Genomic DNA, 19,253 nt, shown 5'->3' on the forward strand with positions numbered 1-19,253 from the left:
AGGGCAAGAGGAAATACGTTTTGAAACTGGAGTAGGAATTCTCCAGAGAAAGATGCTGGGGAAAGGCAGGGAGGCAGAGAAAATGTGTAAGTGAGAAAGCCGGAAGCTAGGTCTTAAGAAAGGCTCACCTTAAACCCTTCTCCCGATGATGGCGAGTGTAAATAATTGATATCTAGCTTTATCCTAAATGCCTCCTTTTTCTGCAGCAGTTTCCATCACCACTCGCTTGTGTTGCGCAGCCTCTCCCCTCCCCATCCCCATTCCTCTCCTCTCCTACATCAACCCCTCCACCGAGGGCTAGCCCGGGGCAGAACCTCCCCCTCCAGCCTGTCCTCCTACAGCCACCGCAGTGGAGGCGCTGCTGGCCTTGCCTGGCAGCCGCCCTGGGAGGGGAGGGGAGCACAGCTCCTAAATGACTGTTGGCTGGAGCACACCTTACCCTGTGCACACGTGCTAATGATGTGACTTTGCATATAGACAGCTCTTCTACCATGGGGGCCCCTAATCTGCTGGGTATATTCAGTAAATATAAGCAGCGCCAGCCCCCAGTCTCCCCCGGGTCATTACCCTCACAATAGCTGGCTCAAAGGCTGCTGTTTATTTCTGAATCAAGGGCATGGATGTGTAAAAAGCAGTGGCCCCAGTTTACTCAGAGGATGACTTGAATGTCACCACACTCTCTGTTGCTCTGCTGCTTCCTCTCCTGAGTTTCCCCTCCTTTGCTCTGGTTTATTTCCTTGCTCTTGGGCCAAATGCCACCATTTCTTTTCTCTACTGCTTTTGGCTCGTCCTTCTCTTCTACTTTGTTTCCTTTGCTTTCTTTCTCTTGTTTTGTTTCCCCTTACCTCTGTGGTTCACCCTGAATTTCCATGCTTTTCCTTTTTCCTGTGGCTGCTCCTTTCCCCATCCTGCTATTTCCTCCTGTCTTTCATGGTCCATCTCCCAAACCCATGTTCCAGCTCACCCCCCCTGCCGCCTGGCTCCCCATCTCTTCCCTGCTCAGCCCAGTGCAGTGGACACAGGCTATTGATTACCCAAACATATTTCATGCAGCCCTTTAGTTAACATTCTGTGTATCTCTGTGATCAATGCCTGTTTGAAATGGGATTAATCTGCTTCTGTGCAGCAAGAATTAGGATGAACCCAGCCTTATTCATACCTCTTGCTGTTTTAACGCATCCAGTATGTGGCTGCCAAGATGTGGGCAGCTGCAGTTAACAAATGCACAAAGCCAAGTTAATAAAATGACATGGATGCATTTATGCTTCTGCATGTTTGTGTCCAGGGCTATGTTGTGAAGGGCTGGTTTTCATCTCCTTAGTTCTTTTGGCCTTTTTTTCCCCTGATTTGTGTTGTTTTTCCTCTCTCTCTCTCTCTCTCTCTCTCTCTCTCTCTCTCTCTCTCTCTCTTTTGCTCTTGCTCTTTTATTCGAAAAAGTTTTATTTTGCACATTGCCTCTTCCCTCTGGGTGCCTGCTAAAAGGAAGTGGGGTGGGGAGGGGGCCACTCGGCAGGTCTGCCCTGTGTGGAGTTGCTGCGTTCTCAGGATACCATCCTCCTCCTCTGCATCCCAGCAATGACACAGCTCATTTCTTACAGAGCCAACCCTTGAGGAAGGGAAAGAATAGGGGAAAAAAGAACTAACATGTTTCAAGAGCCCATCTCCAGCCTGTATCCTTACGGTCATCAAAAAATCGAGTTATTGATACCTGCACTTTAAGAAATGAGTGCGGTTGAGAATGACACATACATTAACATGCTCACAGTTCCTCAGCTGAGGTTGGTGTAGCTAAGATTGTACCCAGAGGCTTGCGGCTGCATGGATTGTCTCCCCGCCTCACTCAGCTGTCTCCCAGGGAGTTCTCAAGGTCTGCTTCCATCCCCTGCCCTCTGAGTGTCCCAGGCTGGTTCTGTGGTTCCATCTGCCCTTGTTCATTCTGCCTTGCACACTCTATTTTTACCACATGATGTCTGGATCTTTTTTCCTAAATAAACCATTTGGCTTAAATTATCATTCCCATTTAATGAGAGGGCCTTGTTAGACTTGATGACTTACTTAGGAAATCGCCAAAGTATATAAAATCTTTGTAATTTGAATGAATAGTCAAAAATCTAAGGGAAAAGAGTCATTCAGCTGCCTCTTGAATCCTTCCTTCACCCTTCGGGCTTGATGCTCCAGCACACACTCACATTCACACATACCTCACACACCGTGCCACACACACACATGCACCGGGCACAGCTCCTATGAACACACATACCACACCTGTGCACACAGATCACCACCTGTGCACATGTGTGCTGCACATATACATACCCACAACACATACATACACGCAGACCACATATACCACCACCACCACCCCCTGGATACATACATACTCACATCACACACCCACACAGAGTTCATTTTTGTGCCATAATATTGTAGATGCCGCAGGTCCCCTGTTTATGTTTCTGCCTGCAGCCTCCTCCCTCCAAACAATGCAGTAAGCAGCTTGGAGAGAACCCTTATTTCTTTCATTATAAAATTGCTGTAAAGCTGTGATTCACTTGGAGACAAAATGATTTCCTGCTGAGGCTTTATGCGAGGTGATTAGCAGGGAGATAGGTAGGTAATAGGCTGACCTAATATGCCCTGCTTTTTCCTTTGCTTTTTCCACCATCTCCAGCCACTCTGCTTCCTTTCATTCCGGGCCTAATTGGGATGGCTTCTCTTTCAGGCTGCCCTAAGTGTGTGGTCACGTAGGAGATCATTAGCTGCATAAGGTCGGCCTCTGTCCAAGGGTAAAGAGAACAGTCTTTTCCCCAACGACCTTTGGAGATTTTATTCTATGAATGTCAGCTTTGTGCTCTCCCTTAATGAATTCTGGAGACATTTCTTTTAAGCTATGGTATGGCCTCTCCTTCCAGAATGGGCTTGTGTTTGTGGGACTTGCTATTATTCCTGATTTTGATTCTCTGCCCCATGGGCCATGGCATGAATGGAACCTTCCCCCACCCCCACCCCCTCTAAAGGTTGTACAGCTTTTCATAAGAATAGGACTTACTCGGTCAGGTCAGCCACCTGGGACCTTGTGCTCTTTGTGGCATCCGTCTGGAAACGCACACCTGTTTATCAGCCATAATCCACCTTTCATCCACACCAGATCCAATGACATCAGGGTAAAGATAGTTAATTACGGTGGCTACTGTTTACTAAAGTCACACCAAGGCAGTCTGCATGTAACTCAGTAACCCCATGGCAAGTTGGGAATTGAGCCCATCTACAAGTTGGAAAAGTAAGTGTCTTCCTTTAAGCCATATAAACCCCGGGGACTTTTAGCCCTTGATCTGGGGCACCTTCCACAAGGCCTATACCCCTGAAGTTGACATTTTCAGCCTTTATGTACCACGGTGAATTTCATGTGTTTACTACTGTGATGAATACAAATGGATATTTAAAAAATACCATTTAAACCTCCTATTGGTGTAAATAGCCTTTTATCTGCCTTGTGAGGACTTCTAAATAAAAAATGAGAAGAACTTACTTACATTTAAATATTTTAAGACACAAAGATATAGTCACCATCATGATGAATTGTTTCTGCAGTTGTAAGACAGTTTCCTGCCTGATTCAGAAATCTTCTCTACAATACTTCTGATGTCAAACTTCTACTAAAATCCATCCTTATAAGGAGAGCTTACTACCTCTCTTAGCAGCCCATTCTACAGTTAGACATATCTGGATATCAGATGGTTCTGTCTTTATTAAGTGGAAAACCACATGAAATTGTCATTTCTTGTAAGTCAAAATGGTAAACTACAAGAAATCTTATAAGTTCAACCTACAAGTTGAGCCTGAACTTGCTTCCTTGTCCTGTTCACCCATTTGCCTTAGTTTTTGCCTCAGAGGAGCAGCACGCAAGGTTCTACCTTGAGCTTTTGGCCAAATGCATTTGAAGGTGCAGTTCATCCTTGGTTTAGAATTCTCTCCTCTTGTCTAGTTTTTCCTCTTTTCTCCAATTGCTCCTGAGATCATGGTTCCTAGATTCTCTACCACCTTTTCACCTTCTCCTAGAGGTACTACTGTAGCTGTTAAGAGTTCAAAGATCATATATTCATTCATTCCACAAATAATTCTTCAGTGTCCAGGACTCTTCCAGGGACTGAAGGGGGCTAAATAATATATTATAATGCCAGAGCATGGTAAGAGCTCTGGAGAAAGCTTAGGGCAACAGGGCACAGAGAGTCCAGAGGAAAGAAGGAGTAGGATGGGGGGTTCATTTAATAGGGAAGTAAGGAAAGGTCTAAGACCTTGAATTGAACCTCAGGTAAATGTATTGCCCATTATGTGTTTGTTAAGTTACATAAAGTAATGTAAATATGTGTTCTTTTTGGTGATAGAGTTTCTCCCAAAATAGAATGATTAAATAAACATTTCTCTAATATCTATGATATATCTGTTACATTGGAGATGGAACACCTCCCAGTGACCAGCCAAAACCATGCCTTAAGTATTCCTGAGAAAAAAAAATAGTGTAATAAAATTATAGTCTAGTTTTCTGATGTAATCAAACATATCAAGATGCATCTGTCTTTTAAAATGGTTAGAGAGTATTTCCTAAAAATTGAAATTGACATCCATGGGATGATGAAAAATTGGTACCCAGGTGACATTCCATGGCAGGCACAAATACATTTCTCCTGTAACACTGATTCCAACTAAGCACTTGTTAAATGACTTAATTACTACTTAAGTCAATATCACTTAAGTAAAATTCATTTCAGCTTTCTTCCCAGTATATAAAGTTGAACGTGTTTTTAAATAAAGACTGACCCATTTCCCACGATCAGTGGCAAGAGCCTCCGGTTTGGGTGTATATCTTCCTTTGCTAGGCTGGTTCTTTCTTCTCCTCACTTCAGCTACTTGCTGATAGCCATTCCTGAACATAGCTGAGCTAAAAAGCATTGCCAGGTGGCTTCCCAAGATTGCCTGCATGCCCCCTGCCAACCTGGGGCAGCCACTTCTTACCACTTCCCAGTGCCTCTGTCACTTCTATTGAAGTTGGTGTCCCCACAAGAGAAAGGAGCTGGGCAGCCCTCTGCAAGCCTGAGGGGTCACCTGTTGGCAGTGGCCATGGGCAGAGGGCATATCCCAGGACCCTGTGGGGTTTTCAGCATCGTGACACAGTGTTGCTCTTTCTTGCCCTTCAAAATTCCTCAGAGCAAAAGACCCTCTCCTAGGGGCCCCACCACATTTGCCAAAATCACACAAAGGTAACTTTTATTTCCCTCCCTCCTATTGAAGAGGCATGCTCATAGGCTGGAATTTGTAATGGGAAGAACATCTTTGTTTGGAGGTTTTTACGTGAGATGTAAACACAATCTGTCATGTGAGTGTGTTCTGGAGGCTGCTGCCCTATCAGCTCTTTCGGTGGACTTGGGAGGGTTTCTTCCCAAGGCTTTGGGTTGCACTGTCCACCTTCACTTTATTCTGAGCACAGCCGGGACACTGGCACGTCAATAGCAGGGATAGTAATACACACTTACTGGGTATTTACTGTGTGCCAGGCACTGGTCTAAATTCTAAGCCTGTGCTGACTTACTTACCTCTTACTATTATTATCCCTTTCCAGATGAAGAAACCCAATGCAGAGACATCAAGGAATTGCCCACTGTCACCCAGCTGACTGTGGGGCGTATCACACTGCATGTACTTGGCAAGAACAGCCTGCAGGTTTCTTTTCTTGCTGAGAACTATTGGAAAGATCTGCTTTCCTCTCAATATCCCTCAAGATAGCTGCCATTCTAAAACCAGATACAATGGGCTTTTTTAAATAGAGTTAAAAAAAATCAGTAGTAAAGCCACCAGTTACGTAATGATGTTACTATATTTTAGAATTTATAAGAGAACACAAAAAAGAAACAGGTATAAATCTGATTTTTTGTTTGTGTGAATTTTATCTATCTGTACTTTCTCTCTGCTTTGCAACTGAGTTTAACCAGGAGTTATTTATAACCACTAAATCTAATAATAAGGTTACAAAACTTATCAGGCTTCACATTTTCCTAAGCAACCATCACCCCCACATGATTCCTAGCTCTTCCCATACTAATCTGAGTGTTATCTGCTGTTGTTATCATCATAATTATCATTATTATTTTAATTCTTTTATGAATTGTTCTTGTAGGATCTTCTGAACACAACCTTGGACTTCCACAAACTGGGAAAGCTTGAATTTAGTGGCATCAGAGGGAAAGCCCTGAGTCAGCAGATTCAGCAAATGTACGAGGAATTTCAAGAGATGTACAGGGTCTTCTCAGAATCTTCTTATGACTGCTTGGACCCCCAAAGCACGGTAGGACTGAGAAGGGCCCACCTGCAAGCTTTTCTCTCTCAGATGCCTCCAGCCTGTAGAGTCTGGGTATTCCCTTGCATTTTTCCTGTGCATTTCCTTTGGCTCCAGAGTCCATGGTTTGATCAAGAGAGACCACTCCTAATTATTCTTTGTGTCGGGAGAAAGATCAGGGAAGGCCCTTCCAGCTCTTGACTATTCCAGGGCTTCAGGGATAGGGTGATCTCAGAGGCCCCGGCTGCAGGTTGCTCTGCCGCTTTCAAAGCTTTAAGCTTCCAGCAGTGACTGCTACACAAAGGCCAGATACCCCTGAGCAGAGTTTTATTCGTGGAGTGGGGAGGCATAAGTGATGCAGTCATTTCTTATCTGTTTTTCTGATCTAACCCTGGCTCCCAGGAGAGTAGCCCTCAGGAAGGCCAGAGTTTTCCAGGATTGGGACACAAGAACCCACATCTTACCTGCAGCCCAGGGACGCTCAGACCTGTGAGTCCAAATCCAAAGTAGAGATAAAGATGCGAAAGGGCCAGTACTGAGCAGCAGACAGAGCTCCCTGAGGAGGGAGTGGCTGGGATACTGGAGAAGGAATTTTAAGAGCAAGTGAGGGGAAGAAGGAGGAAACTGGAGGCTTGGAGCACCTTCAGACAGCGGGAGATTTTAGTTGGCCAAACCCAATAGTTACCACTTCCTAAAAATTCCATTAATCTAAAGAAGGAAGGAAAAAAAAGGTGGACTACAAAGCAGAATATATTCCATGTGTTTCCTAACACTATGGTAAAACAAAACAAAACAATATTCTAGGCATAGGGAAACATACTGCAATGTTCATGTGGCTGGGCTAGAGAAGTAGGAAAATACTATGTTTTTAATTTTTCTTTGTCTTTTCATAAGACTATGCATTCCTGTTATAAAGCAATAATAGCCAATAATAATCATTCCACAAATTAGAGGTTTGAGTTAACAAAGTTTCTCTGAAAATTGCTACATTCTAAGAAACAGAACAGCCTTTAGGTTGCCAGATGAAATGCAGTAATTGGGGCATGCTCATACTACAAATGGTATTCAGTGATCTGAAATTTAAATACAGCTGTATGTCCTGTATTTTTATTTGCTGACTTTGGCAACCTCAGGAACAATGGCTAGCTGCTGTCTCAACCAATTCAGATGCACTTAGAAGAAATGATGTGAATTAGTTTAGTAACATTGTTCCTCATGGCCAGATTAGTTTGTTTACAGTGAAAAAATAGGATTTTGACTCAAGGGAGGAAGGAAAGCAGATGGTTAGGATGGAATAACCCTGTGGTTGGGGCTGTTGTGCTGAGGCAGCCCTCACAGCAGCACAAGCTGGGGTTGTGGGTGACAGAGAAGAGGCTTCAGGAGGGGACAGGTGACACAGAAAGGGAGGTGACAGGGTGCTGGCCTCACACTTGACTCCCTTTGTCCTTTTGTCTAGAGTATCTGGGGACAAAAATGCTGCAATCATAGGGTAACTGATGACCTACAGGTATAACAACTAAATCACACCAAGGCGAATTTTAGAAAATTAAAATAAATCCTTGGTATAACTGACTGAGATACAATGGTTGATAGTAAAGAGTATAGTGGCATTGGCCTTTAGAAAATGTTTTCCTTATGTCCATATGCTGTCTCTTTAGGAATTTGAAAATGATGTGTCTGAATTTAAACAGAGAGTAGATCTCAACCAAAGACTGGGGAATATCTTTATTCAGGCCTTCGATGACACGCCCAGTTTGGAACATGCCTTTAAGGTTTGTGCGGTCGCATGGACCCTGTGCCTGATTCTTCCCCCACCCTCATCTGAGGAGGGTAAGGGTGCTCTTCCAACTGTTTTGTTCCTGGTATTAATTAATTAATATCAGATATTAATTGTTCCTGATAGTTCATTGTGGGTGTCCTGGGGCCAGGGAGTGTGCAGAACTGGGTTTCTCAGGTTGATTACAAATGCATTTCTGAAAACATGATGAGGAAGAAATATTTTTCAAAAGAGTTTCTTTTGGAACGGGCTCTTTGGGCCTTATCAGTAGGGTGCCCATTAGAAGTGAAGAAATCTAGTGGTCACTGTCCTGAAACTGTGGCTGTGCAGGACAAGTGGCTACTTAATCACTGCTGTCAGGTTGGTTCAAGCTGGAACAAACCACCTGCCATGTAAATGCTTATATAGTTCAAGTACAAGTAACTAGACTAAGAAGACCTGTGTCCTTGCCCTATGATGCCCAGATCAGATGGTACAAGCACATGAAGGGGAAGGTTTAGGACGATGAGCAGTTAAACAGCTGCATAACTGAGAATTCTGAGACATGAGGCATGAAGATGTAGTAGAACATGATAAGTCTTCTATGTACTATGAGGAGACCCTATTCTGTAAAGCCTTAAGGATTAGAACCAGAACTAATCAGTGCAAGTTACAATGAGCAGATTCTGGCTCAATAGGGGAAAGAGATTTTTGTCAAAACTGCTCAAAGATGGAATAGACTTCCTTGAGAAGTTAAGTTTCAAGTCATTGAAAATATCTCAAACATAGAGTGGATGAATGGAGGACAATTGAAGAACAAACTTAAACTCAATTTGGGTGACCCTATGCTCTTCTAGAATACTGGGGCCCCCAAATTGCCAGGTTCATTAACCACTGAGGGTGTTGAGTGTGTGTGTGTGTGTGTGTATGTGTCTCCTTTAATAAATACCTGCTACCTGCTGTTCCGTAACTTGCATAGGAAGACTCTTGGGACTCCTCTCTCCAAGCATTTGTTAGTTCTTAGAAATTTGTCAGATGTTTATTAGAATTGGTTCTCTCTGAAAGTTTTTCTTGTTCTCACTCTCAGACTTTAGCCTTCTAAATTCTCCCCAACATCCAGCCCACTTAGCCTTTTTTTTTTTTTTTTTTGCCATATTCATTTTCACCCTCCTGCTCTATTTTTGGTCATATTTTATGTAGATCAGCTTAACCTTTCTGACATTTCTAGTTTTCTCTTTGTTTTATCGTTTATCCAGATTCTTACAACACAAGAGGGTCTGGTAGGTAATTCAACAGATAGGAGTCCTTCTTTAGAAGCAAAGGACAGGGGGGCAGACTATGAATACCCACCAATTAATGATTATTGATCCAGTTGCACAATAACAATTTCCTGACTCTCTTACTTTGGTAGGCATGTGAAAGAAAAGCCAGAGAATAAGATTTATACAACCAAAGAAAGGTTGAATCTGTGACTTTCTCCTCTTCTTTCTCCACCTCCTCTGCAGCTCATAGACATAGCAGGAAAGCTCCTTGAAAGAACACCAGTAGCACAGGATGTAGCCGATAAATACCTGGTGCTCATCCAAATGTTCAACAAAGACCTGAATGCAGTGAGAATAATCTACAGTCAGCGTGTCCAGGAGGAGGCAGAATTCGGTATGCTTGATGCCAGGGGATGGGGTGTGGAAGGGGAGGTTCCATTCCAGGGAAGGGTGTGCTTCACTCCTATTGTATTTATTGACTGTTCACTGTGTATCCATGACATTTCCAAGAAAAGCAAGCACAGCCTTCTTATCTGAAGTTCCAGACCCTCTTGGGTGATTTTAGAGTGCACTGAACTGCACATTTCCCTGTGTCTGGGGCTGATATTGGCAAGCTGACGCAGAGTTGTAACATCTTGATGGCTTCCAGTTCACTGAGACCTTAGCATAATGTATGAGTTGACCTTCGATCCATGTTGCCACATTGATTAATCTCCAACATACCTCACCCTACAATAGATTTTCACATGCCTGAGAAAAGTTGCTGATCCCTTCCAATGCCATAGCAACCATGCTTCTGGGGGGAGGAACCAGCGGGAGCCTGACAAAGGGTGGTCCCACGCCAAGATGTGATGGCTCTATTTTTATTGCAGTTCTTAATCTTATCTGTTTGAAAGTTAAACACAAGATCAGTTCAGCTTTACAAACATTTATTTGATCTTTGCTGTATGTAGGACACATTTGTAGACACTGTATGCAGAGACAGGCCATACTAAGGGATAGACTACTTAATACCAAAAGGTAGTCCTTCAAAGAACCCACCATCCCTGAACAGAGTTAACAATAACACATAGCAGAGTATAAGTAGTGCTCGATTTGAGTCCTAAAGAACCATAACAAAACAAGATGAACTGTGGCTGGAAGATTCAAGGGAGAATGTGTGGAGAAGGTGGCAAGAGGCAGAGCCCTGAAAGGGGGCATGGGCAGCCCAGGCCTCTAAAGCAAAGACAGGGGAGGATGCAGAAGGTGCCCAGTCAGACCTGCTTGTAGCCAAACAAGGTGTAAGGAGAGAGATTAGGGCAGCCCTGGAGTTTGGGCTGGGTTGTGAAGTGCTCTGAGTACCATATTAAAGAACCCAGACTTCACTATTCAGGCAATGGGAAATCATCCAAGGTTTTTAAGTATTGGAGTAGCAGGACCACTCTGTCTATAAACAGGTTTCATAGTGTGGCTATTAAGAATGCTTCCAGTTAAGAAACTATTCTCAGGAAGTCGTTGGCCTTGGCTTTATGTGGGGGTAACCCTCATGACTTCATCCAGTCAGATATGAAACTCAAAACCTCAGATACCTTCAGAGGCCATATTAGTTTTCCATTCCTGCCTGGCACATCATCTCAACCTAGTATCTTTTTTTTGTTTCTCCTTGAAGATTTTATTTATTTATTTATTTATTTATATTTTGGTATCATTAATCTACAATTATAGAAAGAACATTATATTTACTAGGTTCCCTCCTTCACCATGTGCCCCCCCACATACACCTTCACAGTCGCTGTCCATCTGCATAGTAAGATGCTGTAAAATCACTATTTGTCTTCTCTGTGTTGCACAGCCCTCCCCGTGCCCCCCACGTACTATACATGCTAATTGTAATGCCCTCTTTCTTTTCCCCTGCCTTTATCCCTCCCTTCCCATCCATCCCCCCCAGTCCCTTTCCCTTTGGTAACTATTAGTCCATTCTTGGGTTCTGTGATTCTGCTGCTGTTTTATTCCTTCAGTTTTCCTTTGTTCTTATACTCCACATATGAGTGAAATCATTTGGTACTTGTCCTTCTCCGCCTGGCTTATTTCACTGAGCATAATACCCTCTAGCTCCATCCATGTTGTTGCAAATGGTAGGATCTGTTTTTTTCTTATGGCTGAGTAATATTCCATTGTGTATATGTACCACATCTTCTTTATCCATTCATCTACTGATGGACTTGTAGGTTGCTTCCATATCTTGGCTATTGTAAATAGTGCAGCAATAAACATAGGGGTGCATCTGTCTTTTTCAAACTGGAGTGCTGCATTCTTAGGGTAAATTTCTAGAAGTGGAATTCCTGGGTCAAATGGTATTTATATTTTTAGCATTCTGAGGAATCTCCATACTGCTTTCCACAATGGTTGAACTAGTTTACATTCCCACCAGCAGTGTAGGAGGGTTCCCCTTTCACCACAACCTTGCCAACATTTGTTGTTGTTTGTCTTTTCAATGATGGCGATCCTTACTGGTGTGAGGTGATATCTCATTGTGGTTTTAATTTGCATTTCTCTGATGATTAGCGATGTGGAGCATCTTTTCATGTGCCTGTTGGCCATCTGGATTTCTTCTTTAGAGAACTGTCCATTCAGCATCTCTGCCCATTTTTTAATTGGATTATTTGCTTTTTGTTTGTTGAGGTGTTTGAGCTCTTTATATATTTTGGATGTCAATCCTTTATCGCATATGTCATTTATGAATATGTCCTCTCATACTTTTTGTTCTATTGATGGTATCCTTTGCTGTACAGAAGCTTTTTAGCTTGATATAGTCCCACTTGTTCTTTTTTGCCTTTGTTTCCCTTGCCCAGGGAGATATGTTCATGAAGAAGTCACTCATGTTTATGTCCATGAGATTTTTGCCTATGTTTTTTTCTAAGAGTTTTATGGTTTCATGACTTACATTCAGGTCTTTGATCCATTTGGAGTTTACTTTTGTGTATGGGGTTAGACAGTGATCCAGTTTCATTCTCTTACATGTAGCTGTTCAGTTTTGCCAGCACCATCTGTTGAAGAGACTGTCATTTCCCCATTGTATGTCCATGGCTCCTTTATCGTATATTAATTGGCCATATATGTTTGGGTTAATGTCTGGAGTCTTTATTCTGTTCCACTGGTCTGTGGCTCTGTTCTTGTGCCAGTACCAAATTGTCTTGATTACTGTGGCTTTGTAGTAGAGCTTGAAGTTGGGGAGCAAGATCCCCCCCACTTTATTCTTCCTTCTCAGGATTGCATTGGCTATTCAGGGTCTTTGACGGTTCCATATGAATTTTTGAACTATTTGTTCCAGTTCATTGAAGAATGCTGTTGGTAATTTGATAGGGATTGCATCAAATCTGTATATTGCAAAATGGCAGGATGGCCATTTTGATGATATTAATTCTTCCTAGCCAGGAGCATGGGATGAGCTTTCCATTTGTTAGTGTCCTCTTTAATTTCTCTTAAGAGTGTCTTGTAGTTTTCAGGGTATAGGTCTTTCACTTCCTTGGTTAGGTTTATTCCTAGGTATTTTATTCTTTTTGATGCTATTTTGAATGGAATTGTTTTCCTGATTTCCCTTTCTATTAGTTCATTGTTAGTGTATAGGAAAGCTACAGATTTCTGTGTTAATTTTGTATGCTGCAACTTTGCTGAATTCCGATATTAGTTCTAGTAGTTTTGCAGTGGAGTCTTTAGGGTTTTTTATGTACAGTATCATGTCATCTGCAAATAGTGAGAGTTTGACCCCTTTTTTACCAATCTGGATTCCTTGTATTTCTTTGTTTTGTCTGATTGCCGCGGCTAGGGCCTCCAGTACTACATTGAATATCAGTAGGGAGAGTGCGCATCCCTGTCTTGTTCCCAATCTCAGAGGAAAAGGTTTTAGCCTCTCGCTGTTCAGTATGATGTTAGCTGTGGGTTTATCATATATGGCATTTATTATGTTGAGGTGCTTGCCCTCTATACCCATTTTGTTGAGAGTTTTTATCATGAATGGATGTCGAATTTTGTCGAATGCTTTTTCAGCATGTATGAAGATGATCATGTGGTTTTTGTCCTTCTTTTTGTTGATGTGGTGGATGATGTTGATGGATTTTCGAATGTTGTAGTTGTACCATCCTTGCATCCCTAGGATGAATCCCACTTGGTCATGGTGTATGATCCTCTTGATGTAGTTTGGAGTTCGGTTTGCTAATATTTTGTTGAGTATTTTTGCATCTACGTTCATCAGGGATATTGGTCTGTAGTTTTCTTTTTTGGTGGGGTCTTTGCCTGGTTATGGTAGTAGGGTGATGTTGGCTTCATAGAATGAGTTTGGGAGTATTCCCTCCTCTTCTATTTTTTGGAAAACTTTAAGGAGAATGGGTGTTATGTCTTCTCTGTATGTCTGATAAAATTCCAAGGTAAATCCATCTAGCCCGAGGGTTTTGTTCTTGGGTAGTTTTTTGATTACCAATTCAATTTCGTTGCTGGTAATTGCTCCATTTAGATTTTCTGTTTCTTTCTGGGTCAGTCTTGGAAGGTTGTATTTTTCTAGGAAGTTGTCCATTTCTCCTAGGATTTCCAGCTTGTTAGCATATAGGTTTTCATAGTATTCTCTAATAATTCTTTGTATTTCTGGGGGTCCATCATGATTTTTCCTTTCTCGTTTCTGATTCTGTTGATGTGTGTTGATTCTCTTTTTCTCTTAATAAGTCTGGCTAGAGGCTTATCTATTTTGTTTATTTTCTCGAAGAACCAGCTCTTGGTTTCATTGATTTTTGCTATTGTTTTATTCTTCTCAATTTTGTTTATTTCTTCTCTGATCTTTATTATGTCCCTCCTTCTGCTGACCTTAGGCCTCATTTGTTCTTCTTTTTCCAATTTCGATAATTGTGACATTAGACTATTCATTTGGGATTGTTCTTCCTTCTTTAAATATGCCTGGTTTGCTATATACTTTCCTCTTAAGACTGCTTTTGCTGCGTCCCACAGAAGTTGGGGCTTTGTGTTGTTGTTGTCATTTGTTTCCATATATTGCTGGATCTCCATTTTAATTTGGTCATTGATCCATTGATTATTTAGGAGCATGTTGTTAAGCCTCCATGTGTTTGTGAGCCTTTTTGCTTTCTTTGTACAATTTATTTCTAGTTTTATACCTTTGTGGTCTGAAAAGTTGACTGGTAGGATTTCAGTGTTTTGGAATTTACTGAGGTTCTTTTTGTGGCCTAGTATGTGATCTATTCTGGAGAATGTTCCATGTGCACTTGAGAAGAATGTGTATCCTGTTGCTTTTGGATGTAGAGTTCTATAGATGTGTATTTGGTCCATCTGTTCTAGCATGTTGTTCAGTGCCTCTGTGTCCTTACTTATTTTCTGTCTGGTGGATCTGTCCTTTGGAGTGAGTGCTGTGTTAAAGTCTCCCAAAATGAATGCATTGCATTCTATTTCCTCCTTTCATTCTTTTAGTATTTGTTTCACATATATTGGTGCTCCTGTATTGGGTACATATATGTTTATAATGGTTATATCCTCTTGTTGGACTGAGCCCTTTATCACTATGTAATGTCCTTCTTTATCTCTTGTTACTTTCTTTGTTTTGAAGTCTATTTTTTCTGATACTATTATTGCAACATCTGCTTTTTTCTCTCTGTTGTTTGCATGAAATATCTTTCTCCATCCCTTGACTTTTAATCTGTGCATGTCTTTGGGTTTGAGGTGAGTCTCCTGTAAGCAGCTTATGGATGGATCTTGCTTTTTTATCCATTCTATTTCTCTGTGTCTTTTGATTGGTGCATTCAGTCCATTTACATTTAGAGTGATTATTGAAAGATATGTACTTATTGCCATTGCAGGCTTTAGATTTGTGGTTACCAAAGGTTCAAGGTTAGCTTGTTTACTACCTTACTGTCTGGCCTCACTAGCTTATTGAGCTGTTATAGACACAGTCTGATGATTATTTCTTTCCCTTGTTTTTTCTCCTCCTCCCTTCTTCATATGTTGGGTGTTTTGTTCTGTGCTCTTTTTAGGAGTGCTCCCATCTACAGCAGTCCCTGTAGGATGCCCTGTAGAGGTGGTTTGTGGGAGGAAAATTCCCTCAACTTTTGCTTGTCTGGGAATTGTTTAATCCCTCCTTCATTTTTAAATGATAATCGTGCTGGATACAGTATCCTTGGTTCAAGGCCCTTCTGTTTCATTGCATTAAATATATCATGCCATTCTCTTCTGGCCTGTAAGGTTTCTGTTGAGAAGTCTGATGATAGCCTGATGGGTTTTCCTTTGTGGGTAACCTTTTTTCTCTCTCTGGCTGCCTTTAATACTCTGTCCTTGTCCTTAATGTTTGCCATTTTAATTATTATGTGTCTTGGTATTGTCCTCTTTGGATCCCATCTCTCGGGAGTTCTGTGTGCCTCCGTAGTCTGAACAACTATTTCCTCCCCTAGTTTGGGGAAGTTCTCAGCAATTATTTCTTCAAAGAGACTTTCTATCCCTTTTTCTCTCTCTTCTTCATCTGGTACCCCTATAATGCAGATATTGTTCCTTTTGGATTGGTCACACAGTTCTCTTAATGTTGTTTCATTCCTGGAGATCCTTTTATCTCTCTCTGCATCAGCTTCTGTGTGTTCCTGTTCTCTGGTTTGTATTCCATCAGTGGCCTCTTGCATCTTATCCATTCTGCTTACAAATCCTTCCAGAGTTTGTTTCACTTCCATAATTTCCCTCCATATGTCTGTAATCTCCCTCCGGACTTCATCCCTTAGCTCTTGCATATTTCTCTGCAGCTCTGTCAGCATGTTTATGATTTTTATTTTGAATTCTTTTTCAGGGAGACTGGTTAGGTCTGCCTCTGCAGATCCTTTCTCAGGTGTAATGTCTTGGACTGGACCAGATTTTTTTGCCTTTTCATGGTGGTAGCAGTGGCTGTAGGCAGGTTGCGGGTGTGTCAGCTGGGAGAAAAAAGTCCTTTCCTGCTTGCTGGATACCTTGCCCTTCTCCGCTGCCTGTGACGGTTACTCGCACTCCTGGAGCAGCCACCGGGTTAGTACCCTAAGCTGCTGTGGGCAGGGTGTCCGTCAGAGCAGCGCAGAGCCCTGTGGGGAGTGGCAGGCACGTCAGGTACACTCCTCTGTGCTAGCGACAACCCAGCCGGGCAGCTGTGTGATAGCAGCAGTCTTTGGGTCTGGCCCAGGCAGCTGTGCATTGCGCTGGGCTTTCGGTTGGCTGCTGGGAGCACACCTGCTCCCTCTGGCTCCGCTGCAGGTGAGCATGGGGCTCTCCCATGCAGGCTTCTACCGGGCTCCTCTGGCTTCACTGCCGCCAGTGTGTGCGAGCCGCGCCCGGGCTGTTCAGTCGCGCCACTGCAGGTAGCACAAACCTCTCCTGTGGCGCACGGATCTGCTCCCAGTCCCTTCTGGCACTGCGTCCCCAGCACACGCTGCCACTCTCCTGCTACTGGGCCGGTGTGTTGGGGTCTGTGCCAGTTGGAGGAACAACTGGCAGGCTGCTTATTGCTGTGAGGGGCTTCAGAGCTGCACTGCCTCCCCAGGGTTTAGGGCACCTAAGTTTCCCCTGTATTCCCTGCTGCCAGGACAACTTCATCCAGTTATGGGGTCCCTGTCTCTTTAAGACTTGCAGAAAACACTCACTTTTCTTTTTGTCTCAGGGGCACCACTTGCAGGGACCTGCCCACAGGTTTTGCTTTTCCATTTCTCTAATATCCAGCACCTTGTGCACCTTGTGTCTGCATTCTGGGTGCGGATTTCTAGAGCTGGTTGTTTAGCAGTCCTGGGCTTTCACTCCCTCCCTCTTCCAACTCCTTTCTTCCTGCTGGGTTTTGGGGTGGGGGAGCGTTCAGGTCCCACCTGGCCGTGGCTTGTATCTCACCCCCTTCATGTGATGTTGAGTTCTCACAGATGTAGATGTATCCTGGCTGTTGTACTGCATCCACTGGTGTCTCTTTTAGGAATAGTTGTATTTATTGTATTTTCATAAACATATATGTTTTGGGGAGGAGATTTCCTCTGAACTACTCACGCCACCATCTTCCCTTGAAGATGACAACCTAGTGTCTTAAAACCACACACATCACTCTTCTATAGCCTCACTTGGTATGCCTTGGTTTTCCACTCAGAGTATCACAAGGCTGAAATCAAGGTATCAGCCAGGCTGAGTTCTCATCTGAAGGCTCAGGGGGGACAAACCACTTCTGAGCCCATTCTTGCTGGTGGAATCCAGTTCCTTGTGACTGTAGGACCGAGGTCTCCATTTCCTTGTTGACTGCCAGCTGGGGGCCACTCAGCAACAGAAAGAGCTCCCATTCCTTACCAGCTGGCAAGGCTCTGTAGCTGCCTCCATCTTCAAACCAGTAAAGGCACAGTAAGTCCTTCTCATGCTTCAAATCCCTGACTTCCTCTTCTGCCACAGAAAACCCTCTGCTTTTAGGGCTCAGCTGATTAAGACAGGCCTGCGAGGAGCCTCTGCCTTTTGCCATACAAGATAACATCATCACAGGAGTGACCATCTCACTGTATTCAGAGCTGCTACCCATACTTCAGGAGGAGAGGGTTATGCAAGGATGCGGTGTCATCCTAGAATTTTGCCTACCATGGGGGCCAAGCAGAAAAATGGCAGTAATGGATCTGGGCTGAGCATGAGACATCAGAGTGGGGATGTCCAGGGTAAACTAAATGAAGGGGCCCCGTTCAGCTCCACTTGCCAGTTGGAAGTGGCTGCTGATTGTTTCCAGATCTTCCAATTTTATGAGGGAAGCTGGAAACTGACTTTTTTTCAAAAAATGAAATCTCATAATTGTTAAATCTGGGCCACTAATTATAAGCAAACATGCCCACTGTGTGAATTAAAATAAGAATATCCAGGCAGTGCTAACTCTGGGCAAGTGCTTCACAGTCCACATGGCCTGTCTCACTTATAATCTTACTAGATTCTAACAGGAACCCTGAGGTTATTATTCCCATTTTATAGGTGAAAAGACTGAGCCCCAGAGAGATTAAGTTGTCTGTTTATGACAGCATTTCTCAAGCCTGACTGTGCAATTAGGATCCTCTCAAGAGGTTTTTAAAAAATACAGGTGGGCTGGGCACTGCCCCCACCACCCAGATCAATTAATCCAAATGGCGAGGGCAGGGCCCAGGTGATGCCAATGGGAAACCAGGCTGAAAGTCACTGCTGTGAAGTCAGAAAGCCAGTGGGTGGTAAAGCTGCCTGGGGACCTCTGTCCGCTGACCCTGTTCAGTGTTCTCCCCAAGGTCACACTTCCTTATTCCTTAGCAGAACATGGTGATCTTGCAGGAACACCCCATCTCAGTGTGAGCACAGGTGACCTTAGCATGTGGAGGTAGATGAGGCCAAAGCAGAGGCTGGAGAGGTTCCTGGGGCAGAGTGGGGCAGGCAGCTAGAGCCTCCCTTCAGTCTGGCTGTGCTGTGTCCCCAGGGTTCTCCTCAGTGCACAAGAACATGCCCACTGTGGCTGGGGGTCTCCGCTGGGCGCAGGAGCTCAGACAGTGCATCTAGGGACCCTTCACCAACTTTGGATACATCACACATCCGTGAGTATCTTATTCTCAAAGGTAGGTGGTTTTAGGCTTCTGATGCTGCTCTGGATTTTGAGTGTTAGTAGAAATGCAACTCACTAAGACACAAAAATCATACTCATTTCTTTTCATTTCCTGCAATTGCCCAGTGTCTAGTCCATTTGGGCTGCTGTAACAAAATACCACAGATGGGGTGGCTTATAAGCATCAGTAGTATGTTTGCCACACAGTCTGGAAGCTGGGAAGTCCAAGATCAAGGTGCCGGCAGATACAGTGTCTGGTGAATGGCTTTCCGTTTCATGACGGCTGTCTCCTCACTCTGCTCACATGGCAGAGGGGTCTCTGTGGAGCCTCTTCTACAGGGGCACTAATCC

General features: G+C 43.4%; 1 protein-coding gene across 7 annotated transcripts in view; it reads left to right on the top strand.

Annotated features, from left to right (window-relative positions):
• The window catches only part of LOC140849024 (dynein axonemal heavy chain 9-like), a 29,607-nt gene that overhangs the window by 1,674 nt on the left and 8,680 nt on the right, over positions 1 to 19,253 (top strand). For 4 of the 7 annotated variants that reach the window (XM_073234809.1, XM_073234810.1, XM_073234808.1 and 1 more), the window contains exons 2-5: positions 6,173 to 6,340; positions 7,990 to 8,103; positions 9,593 to 9,743; positions 18,780 to 18,894. In XM_073234809.1, the coding sequence (XP_073090910.1) occupies positions 6,173 to 6,340; positions 7,990 to 8,103; positions 9,593 to 9,743; positions 18,780 to 18,859 (513 nt within the window). In that variant the 3' untranslated portion in view covers positions 18,860 to 18,894. The remainder of the gene's footprint in view (positions 1 to 6,172; positions 6,341 to 7,989; positions 8,104 to 9,592; positions 9,744 to 18,779; positions 18,895 to 19,253) is intronic. The other 3 variants (XM_073234803.1, XM_073234804.1, XM_073234805.1) reach the window with 1 other exon arrangement.

Source organism: Manis javanica, chromosome 4, assembly GCF_040802235.1.
Source record: "Manis javanica isolate MJ-LG chromosome 4, MJ_LKY, whole genome shotgun sequence".
Classification (NCBI taxonomy): Eukaryota; Metazoa; Chordata; class Mammalia; order Pholidota; family Manidae; genus Manis; species Manis javanica.